The following is a 10,452-nucleotide window of genomic DNA, read 5'->3' as shown; positions in this document are numbered from 1 at the left end:
ATCTTTTGCAGAGTTTTGGGATAAGTAAAATAATGGGGGGCGGGGAAGAGATGGGGGGGAGGAGAGATGGGGTGGTGGTGGAAGAGAGAAGAGACTTGCTTGAATAAAGAAGTGGTTTAGCAAGTAGAGCCAATGGCTTAATCCCCAGCCATGAATGCTAGATTTGGCTTTCATCTACAGCCACAGATCTACAGCTGATTTAAACCAGATGAGGCTTTCTGTCAGCTTATTTTTGCCTGTGGGTGGGCTAAAAAAGTGGATTGGGAATGGTCTTATCCTCAAGAATTTGAAATCCTTACTGATCTAATACATAGTTCCCTGCTTATTTGTAATATACTCTTCAAAGAGAATGTTAGGTGTTAGGAAGATACCTCTAAAATCACTGGAAAACTTAATGGGGGCTGATAAGAAAGTGCCTTTAACTGAGTTGGAAGTAGGTTCCTTGTTTCCAAGAATATAGTCTCTTGTGCCTTAGGCACAAATATAGACCTTTTTTTAACCTTCAGGTTTCTTAGAATACACTCTAGTTGGCTCAGTCAGCATTTTAAGTACTTTGGAGTCATTGGAATCCTAATCTCAATCAATTAGAGATTAGCACCAAGTTGAAAAAGGCTGCACAAAAAGCCTCCATTCAGGCTGTTGGCATTGTAAAAGTAAAGAAAAGCAAATTGCTGCATTCTTGTGGTGTCTTTCGTGCTGTAACAAGTTTGTCTACCCAAGGTCAGAAGCAGAAACAGCCAAGCTTCTGACATACCTGACTATCAATACTTTGCATTTTATTCTCTGTAGTTTTATCTAATCAGTCTACAGAGTTCTTTGGTCAATGAGACCTCCAAAATAATGAATAAATACAATGGAAAACCAGTAAGATTTCTTTCATTATATCCTGTTTCCCTGAAAATAAGACCTCCCCAGATAATAAGCCCAATCGGGCTTTTGAGCACATGAGGCTCAAAAATAAGCCCTCCCTGAAAATATTGCAACATAGCAGCAGTCATGAGTTGACCACACTCACCTCCTTCTGCACCTCAAAAATAACAAGACCTCTCTGAAAATAAGGCCAAGTGCTTATTTCGGGGGGTCAATAGAACATAAGACCCTGTCTTATTTTCAGGAAAAACATGGCAAGTAAAATTGCCAATGGCTTACTATTTTTTACATGTCCTCCATTTTCCAGATAGTAAACTTTTATGTCTGTCTAGATTGGTTTCGGTAACTCATATGCTACTAGATGAATCTGTAAAAGAGAATACATGCTTTGCACTGGGTTGATAAGTGGCAAGCATGTCATAAAGAGCAGAGCATTAACTGAAGATTAGTCAGAATCTCAGTGTTAGAGTGTTAAAGTTAAAAGATAAAGGTTCCCCTTGCACATGTGTGGTAGTCGTTCCTGACTCTATGGGGCGGTGCTCATCTCCGTTTGAAAGCCAAAGAGCCAGCGTTGTCCAAAGACATCTCTGTGGTATTTGATATGTTGTCAAAAACTCCCAAAGAAACTCAAAGGTCCTTCCAAATTTCTTTTCCCATCTTCTCTCTCTTTGTAATTTCACCCCTTATTATTTAAAAGAATACATATTTGGGGAAAGAAATAATCTCTGTCATATACGCAAATCATAGGACAAGTGCAGGCGAAGTAGGGAATCATTGTTTTGTTTCTTGCGGAGTCTTTGGTGCCTTCTGAGTTTGCCTGCTTGTTACTTTACCCAACTAGGTAAACAACATCGCAAGTGGGAGTAACAGATTTGCTCCATGCCTGAAAGTTGACAGCTAACCTCCAAAGAACAACCAAGAACTCTACACCTAAATCCTAAATGACATATATTCTCTTCTATTACTTCTTCTTGCCAGGACAGACTAGTTACATCTCCATTTGAGAGGTTTTCCTTTGCCTTTGTGTTGCCAACAGAGGGGCAAAAAGGCAGTTCCAAAGCAGAGGAGAAACCTCGGAGGTGGTACATGTCTTACTTTTATCCATCTTCTTTTTGAGAGACCTCTTGTGACTTCCCCTCAGACCTATCTTACGTATAACTGGGATATATTAAATGGACACATCTAAGGAGATATAGGGGACACGGTGGGTCAGGGGCTAAGATGCTTGTCGATCAGAAAGGTCAGCAGTTCGGTGTTTTGAATCCCTAGCGCTGCATAACGGAGTGAGCTTCTGTTACTTTTCCCAGCTTCTAGCAATTCAAAAGCACGTAAAAATGCAAGTGGAAAAATAGGGACCACCTTTGGTGGGAAGGTAACAGCGTTCCGTGCGCCTTCAACATTTAGTCATGCCGGCCACATAACCATGGAGACGTCTTCTGACAGCACTGGCTCTTTGGCTTTGAAACAGAGATTAGCACAGCCCCTTAGAATTGGAAATGAGTAGCACATATGTGCGAGGGGAACCTTTATCTTTACCTTTAAGGAGATATGCACTTGAAATATTTACTTGATATATATTGATATACGTGATATATTTCTCATGCAACCTTGGATCAGTGTGGTACCTACAAAACAAAGTCAAAATTTTGAAGCCATAGAATGCTATACCTTCAAGCAAACTGACAATCCAATGTTTTTTTGATTTTCCATACTTGAGTATTTTCATTGTAACTGGTATGTTGTCCAATGAGCCATATTTCTGTGAAATCTTGTGTTTTCCATTCATACGACCCCATAAAAAACTCTAACCCTGGCTTTGCTCCTGCAATTCTATGCTAGGGAGTTTAAGGTTCTCTTCTCCCTTTCCTTGATGGATTAGCTCCATCGCTTGCCTGCAGCCAAAAGTTCCAGCTGCTGTTTGTTCACCAATCCTGTTGGTTGGCATTTCTCATTGAAGAGAAGTGCCAAACTCTTTGTCCACTTTGCTTGCCTTCCTCTCAGTAAAGTACTGGCAAGCAGCTTCCTTGCACGGGGAAGGAGAAATCTGTCTGATTAATTTTGCCCCTTTAATTCTAAATAAAGGTTGCTATGTTACTCTCAAATTCTGAGGCCTGCCAGAGCACACACCATCCATAATGCCACAGCAGGCGGCTGGTGAATGGAGACTTTTTAAAATATGCCTCTCCTGCTGTGTTCTTGCTGTTAGCCGAGCCTTCTGGCTGTGTAGGAGGATGTTGGATATGATTTCATGAAACTGAGCTGTAGTTGGTTAATTTCTAGGCTGAGTACTAGTTTCTTTTCTCTTAAGCTGGCACCTTAGCATGAGGAGGGGGTAGAGAAATTAGTTTGATTTGCATTTGTCTGCACACTGTCCTAACTTGTCCTTCCAGAGCCAAAGTATGAACCAAAATGGAGTTGGTATACAAAATCATGATCTTTTTAAGCAGCAAAGCCTTACACAACATCACAACCACAACAATATATACTAGCAAGGACAGTGGTTTGCAAAAATCCATATATGACCATAAATAGTGTTCCGTACGAAAGTCCTTATTTTTAGAAAAATGTAGCTGAATGAATAGGTATGATATTTCTAAAAAGGCTACAAACCCTAAGGATGGGGAAATAAGAACGCAACTGCCCAACTGAAATGGAAAAGGTCCTTCCTTTTCTACTTGCTATCTGAATTGAGGCATCTTTGTTAGGAGTCTCCTTCATATTAACATTATTTTGTGCTATAAATGTTTTTCTTTATAACAGAGGTTTTGGTTGACAGCGCTGAAATCCCGTTTAGTACAAGATAGGGCTAAATAATACTACTTGTCTCACAAAGAGCAGAAAACTCTTTTTATAGCAGGAGTCTCCAAAGTTTTTATATTTGGGAAAGTGTCATGGCTGCCATTCAGACACCTATCCATAGGGGAACGGCAGTGGTTTCTTTGACAAGAAATGAAGCATCTGTTTTCTGAAGGGCCAACTGGTGAGGCTAAAAGAAAAGCAGTTTGTTCAGGAACATGAGCTTCTTTAAAATATTGTTTATTTGCACTGTTTTTTTTAAATTTTGAATCTATAAACAGCTAAGCATAATTTTGTAGACTGATGATGTTCTATAGGGAGAACGAGGCAGACAGGGACTGAGGCAAGGCAGGTTGAAGCTAACACAACCTTTATTAACAGTGACAAAGAGCTCAGAAGTACGGCAAATCTCAGATAGGCAAACAGCGAGCAAAAGACAGCTGACAGCTCTTTTATAGTCGAGCTGTCAGGCGATTGACCAATCAGGTAGCTGGATTCTCCCGCCGGCAGGCTACTGCGTCTTAGCCAATCAGGAGGCAGCAAGGCAAGTCTATGGCAGGGAAGTTAGCAATGCAAGTCTATGGCAGGAGAGTTCAATACACAACAGATGACATAACACTACAAAGAATAAAATGCAAAACAGGGCCTCTGGAGTGGCCCATGAGGCCTTTCAAACCCAAAGCGGGGCCCCTGGAGTACTGCAGGAGGTCATCTTTGACTCAGAAGGTTATAAAAGGGAGGAAAAGTAAAATATTTTTACCTTTCAGGCTTGCAGGATTCTGCTACTAGCTCATGTTAATAATTTATAGTTCTAGTCTTCCTGTGGAGTCGGTTTCTTGATCTGGTCTCTCTCTCTCTCTCTCTCTCTCTCATAAGGTGATCAAGTAGATGAAGTAAGTATTAAAAAAACAAAACCACAGAAATGTACGCCTCCCCTTTTTTATAAGTTTATTAAACCATGTCTGCGGAGTAGCGGTTCCATGTCTCACCCATCATAGCCACTCCCACCATGGCTACCTCCATCGGTCAAACCCAGTCCTGATGTGGCCCTCAATGAAATTGAGTTTGACACCCTTGCATTAGAGTGAGAGAGAGAGAAATCAACCGTTGGCCTCTAAACCAAATGATTGTGTAAACCTTGATAGAATGCTAACAAATGTATTTGTGAGTTTTACTGTACAATCACCATTAATAACATGTAATTATATGCTGTTATAATTACATATTATTGGAATTATAACCTGAAAGCATGTAGCATTGGGGGGCAAATTAGAATAAGGCATTCCTAGCAATAATGCCCAATGGCATGCTTTTATGTACTTTTTTTTTTTAAAGAAAGTTTTTTTCAGTAATATAACAACCATTATTTAAAAGACTTTAGTGGGTCCATAAAGAAATGCATTTGGCACAGTGGTTAGAGTGCAGTATTGAAGGCTACTGCTCACTGCTGTCTGTCTGGAATTTGGCAGTTCAAATCTCACTAGGCTCAAGGTTGACTCAGCCTTCCATCCTTCCGAGATGGGTAAAATGAGGAATTGTTGCGGTCAATATGTTGACTCTGTAAAGGTCCCTTCCAACTCTGTTATTCTGCTTAGAGAGGGCTGTAAAACACCGTAAGTGGTATATAAGTGCTATTGCTATATATAACCACTTATGCCATTACTAGTTAGCTATATGTATATCTTCAAGGAAGGCATTTTATAGTTCCAATGAAGTGATCTCCATGAAAAATTGTGCTATAATAAATCAATTAGATTTAAAGTGCTACAAGACTGTGTTTTGTTGCAACAGATCAACAAGTTTGTTTCTCCACATGTTGCATATATGGACACTGCTCCTTGCATGATGTATTCCAGCTTTGACTCAGCCTATCTATCCTGTCTCTTGCTACGGTTTATTGCACAAGTCAAATCAATAACACCACGTTTTTCTTCAAAAGTATTCTTCGTATTGCATCGGGAAGCAGCCTCTTAGCTACAGCTGAGTAAAAATACCCTAAAGTTCATGCATGCAGTATCTTGTATATTGTAAATAAATAATATTTAAACGTGTAATTTGGCCAGGCTGCCAAATTGCTGAGTTGTATCTTCTATGAAAATGAAATTCCTTCCCTATTTCCAAGATTGGGAAAGAAAGAATGTGGCAGATAATCTGATGGGCCTTTCTCCATCAGACAAAAAGATTTGACCCTTTTTGTTGACTCAGCCATAGAGAAGCTTTCAGTTCATGACTTCTTCAATCAGAATCCCTTAAGGAATATGCATGGGTCAAGGAGTGAAATCCTGGATACAGTGACCACCTCATGACAACATGACCCTGAAGTGTAAGAGGTCACTTCTAGACAAAACATCTCCTAATTGATTGTTGAAAATCCAAATCCTTTATAAAAAGACTAGTCATCCAAAATGCAATAAGCAAACCCTGGCATTCGGAAAGCTGTGTCCTAAGTTGGCAATGAGGTAGGAAAAGAATAAGCAAAATGTTTAAAATCTAATCTGGTTATACCCAAAGTTCTTCAAAGAATGCAGCTTGATGCTGATCCAGCTTTTGTGAAATAAAATTACTGTTAGAAAAAATGAGAGAACTAGATATTTTGATTTGATTACTTTTTATTGATTGACAATTTTGTTTTAGTAATTATTATTGGAATTTTTTATTTTACATACATACATAGGCTTATTTTCTTCTATCCTTCAGATAGGCTGGACTACAATTTTCTTCATTCTGTCAAGACTATGTGCATTTATTGGAATGTATAACTAATAAGGCCGTTTCTGCTAAGTCATTATAACTGAGCTTTTAAAAACAGTTTCTTCATTCATTTTCACAACCTTCTAACATTAATGGAAGCATTTAAGCAAAGACATTAAGTTGTGAGAAGATTTCTGATGAAAAGATTTTATATGGTTTGAATTGTCTAGTATAGGATAGAAAGTTGGGGATGGATCGATAATTATTTTCTAGTTCTGATTCTTTAACTACTCTTCTCTTCTGGAATAAGTAAAAAAATATAAATATGCTGATGGGAATTTTCTAGTACTGTAAAGTGCCTAGTACTATAAAGTACCTAGTACCCTTTAAACCAAAAAAACCCCACACATAATAAGAAAATTTAACTTGCAGTCATGATTTCACTACTGTCAGGACTTCATTCATATTACAGTGTATTGAATGCATGTTTTCTGCTTTCCTACTTCTTCAATCTTTTCTAAGATTTTGATTTATTACTAATTTACAGTATTAAGGTTTTGAACTACCTCAATTATGAGGTTGTAGTTTAATAAAGGGATAAATGATGATCACTTCCCCATGTGCTGTCATTCATTTACCCCATGGGCACTGGTAATTGTCTCTTTCTTCTTCTTCTCTATGCAGCATATCAACGGCAGCCGGCCCCCACCTCACTTTGTGTATGATCCATCAATGTTTGCCTTCCGATCCCTGAGCACCTTGAAGCCTTTGAGCCCAATAGCTCCAGTTGAAGAACCATCATGTGCCTACTGAACGATGTACTCAAAAGTCTCAGGAATCATCAAATCAATTTGCTGCCCCAGGGACATGGAGGGCACATATTTTGAATTGGTGTCAGGATCCTTGGTATCAGGAGATTGGTGTCTTGTCTCTTGTCTCTTTTATATGCCATTATAATTTCTGAAGATTGTCAGAAAGGAAATATAGGTGCATCGAGCAAGTTAGGCACATAAGTTGTGTTGCAATTATCAAGATACTATTGATTCACAGAAGGCAGGTTTCTTATAAATGGAGTGTGCACATTACCCTTATAACTGATCTTCAGTGGGTGGTAGCACTTAGCCAAACTTGGCTTATTTCAGAAACTGTTTGGTAAGGCCTGCATGTAGAACCACCTGGGCAGTCCAAAGTTGTTAATTGGATTGGTAAATAGAAAAGAAATCCCAACCCACAGTGGGGGAAGGACATCGCAAACCAATTCCATAACATCACCAAAAAGACAGCATTGATGCAGTCCTAGGAGTTGAGGTCAGCTTGAGAGTATCTTCACAATATATTATAAATGAGCAACTGCCCATGAAAGGCCAACTTGTAAGTTGCTTTCTTGTTCTTTATCTAACAGAATTATTCTGTCTATGTAGGAATGTTCAGTAGACTAGGATGTATCCAGGAATTGGAAAGATCTCTGCTTTTAGTGTGAGTCTGAAACACTAGAAACATATGTTTTTCATCTCCCAGGGTAGGTAAACCTATCTGGTTTTGTGTCACCAAGTTATAAGGCTAGAGCAAGAAGCTGTGCAGCATCTGAATTGCTTTGAAATTAGTAGAGTACAAAGTTAAAGAGAAAGCTATGTATTTTGTTCAGCACAAATAGAATTAGAGCTCTACAGAGCCATAGGATATTCTATAACTGGATAGATATTTGCAGGTAGAAGAATAATTGAGAAGTTATAATTTGCTTTGATGTGTGGGCATCCTTTATAAAGCCATGTGAATGTCACATGATGTTCTCTTAATGAAGTTAGAATGAATACTGCAATGATTGGTTTGCACATCCAACAATATGCCTTATAGCACCCACATTGTAAACAACTTCTAGTCATGAGGTGGTAACACAGAAGGCAGGAATATGACTATAATTTGCTTCTGATGCATAACCCACTGGTTTAGGTGGATGTTATGTCAAACATACATATGTGGGAGGAAATACTTTACAGATGTTTGCATCATGATCTGTCTTTTTAATTTGGGTTTTTTTTTTTACTGGTAGGAATAATGGGCAAAGCAGAAAAAAGACATGTTTTAATAAGTGTGACTTTACAGAGACACCCATGTATTTCAAGCTCAGCTCTTCTCTACACCTTGGTTCTGCTTTGCATTGACATCTCAGTTACCAATTATTCATGTAATCAGTTGGCTCAATTATTCAGGTTTTTGTGCTAATCCAGTGATGCCCATAGTGTATTCTGAGGTTTAGGAAAGTAAGTTTTAACAATGTGCTATTTTGTCTTCTCTATATATGTCAAAGACATTTCAGTCTCGACTTATATACTAACCATATGAAGAACAATCTAGAAAGCACTCCTGTGTTTTATTTTTTTTAATTAAAGAATATTGGAAACCATAACTTGACCACTGTTTGGAAAAGTTTTCTGCTGTCTTCTGCAGTTAAAAAAGTAGACTCCAGGAGTTGGAGATGGTGCAAATGATGGGAAAATAGCCAACAGCTCAGAGATTCTTTTTATCATTGGAATCTTAAAGCCAGAATCTTCCTCCTCAGAATGAATTAGCTCAGCTGCTTTTAATCCTAGCTGTAAATATGCTGGGTTTATAAAACCTGGTGGCAAAAGCATAAGAATAAAGGAATACACAAGTGATTTCTTTGCTATACCAGTCTATTTAAGAAGAAATCAGGGATGGATGGGCACAATCCTTCTTAAACCACTACCAATTAAATAAGACAAGTTGATATTCTTAATTGGTTTATTGAGAACAAGGTCAAAATTAACATGTAACAAAATAGTTTGTTTTTCAAAGCAATTGTTATTTTCTTCTACTTGAAGGAGGGGAGGTTCCCTTTTACATTCTAATCCTAAAGATGATTGTTTTTATAGGTTAGTGCACATGTTGAGAATCTATAATCCCAAAGGATTTGGCCTTCCTACAGTAATGATAAGGGCAACCAGTAATGTGAGTTTGCTGTTTTGGCAGATTAGACTTGACCTACAAACCACCAGCACTTGCATGGTCAGGATAATTTGGAATGTGTTTTCATGCGTATAAATAAGGCTGTCCTCCAGATACTGCAAAATGGTTGTTGTTTTTTTTTGGGGGGGGGGGGGTTGCTGACTGATCTAGAAGATATTATTATGATACCCTAAGATGAAGGTCTGGAAATGGAGATGACTGCTGATGAAGTGTTTCTCTTTAATACTTTTTGTAACATTTCTCTGTCTTTGGTTTTTAATGAGGAAAAATAAAATTATATTTTAACTGCTGTTACTGTCCCTCCTGCTTGCTCTCCCTTTACTCTGCCTGAATTCTAAGGCCCTAAGGCAATTCAAAGCATTTTAATGTTACAGTTGTATAGCAGACTACCTCTGGAGTCAACATTAAAATATTTTCATCTCTCAAAAGAAAACTTAACTGGAATCTCCTGTGCAAATTCTGGAAAATTATGTAGGCATGAATTTTGCAACCTTAGCTCAAATTCCTGTTTGTCCCACAGTTTAAGTTGCATCTTTTCCTAGCCACATTTATATGAGCAACAATCTTTGTCCTACCATCACTGAAAAATAAACTAGAATTACAAACATAGCTGTATTTGTAGCTATGTAACAAAACAAAATTTGTAACAAAATCCTGAGATCATAGTAAGTGAATGAATTTTACAGCGTCCATGTAGCAAGATATTTATGGGACCTGATGGAGGCTACTTTGTGGTGAACAATGTTATAGGGAATATTTTTGCTAAGAAATCTATATTGACAGGGAGGGAGCAGCAGCAGCAGTAGTTCTCAAAGCAAGCGATTTTTAATTGATTTTATTTACTGTTTTATATACTACCCACTTTGGATAGTCTAGAAGTTTATAGTGAATACTATATAAGCATAGATTAAACACAGTCACAACTTCATTGACCAGCTAATACTTTTTATCTTCCTAGAAGATTCCCTGCAAATACAGGGACCACTTTTGTTGTTGTTATTGTTGATCAACTGAATGTTGATTAATTGGTTTCAACAGAATTGTCAATTGGCTTGTGACCAGAGTCTGACCTCATGGGCTGAGAGAAAGTGACTGGCCTAAAGTCAC

At 38.1% G+C, this 10,452-nt stretch overlaps 1 protein-coding gene across 2 annotated transcripts in view; it reads left to right on the top strand.

The window, feature by feature from the left end:
- Window positions 1-9,635, top strand: part of LOC309387836 (uncharacterized protein) — an 82,058-nt gene extending 72,423 nt beyond the window's left edge. For both annotated transcript variants that reach the window (XM_081944716.1, XM_081944715.1), the window contains one exon: window positions 7,042-9,635. In XM_081944716.1, the coding sequence (XP_081800842.1) occupies window positions 7,042-7,170 (129 nt within the window). In that variant the 3' untranslated portion in view covers window positions 7,171-9,635. The remainder of the gene's footprint in view (window positions 1-7,041) is intronic.
- The last annotated feature ends 817 nt before the right edge of the window (window positions 9,636-10,452 follow it).

The sequence above is a fragment of the Natrix helvetica genome, assembly GCF_964273705.1.
Source record: "Natrix helvetica genome assembly, chromosome: 2".
In the NCBI taxonomy this organism is placed as follows: domain Eukaryota; kingdom Metazoa; phylum Chordata; class Lepidosauria; order Squamata; family Natricidae; genus Natrix; species Natrix helvetica.
This window is presented reverse-complemented; position numbering and strand designations above follow the sequence as displayed.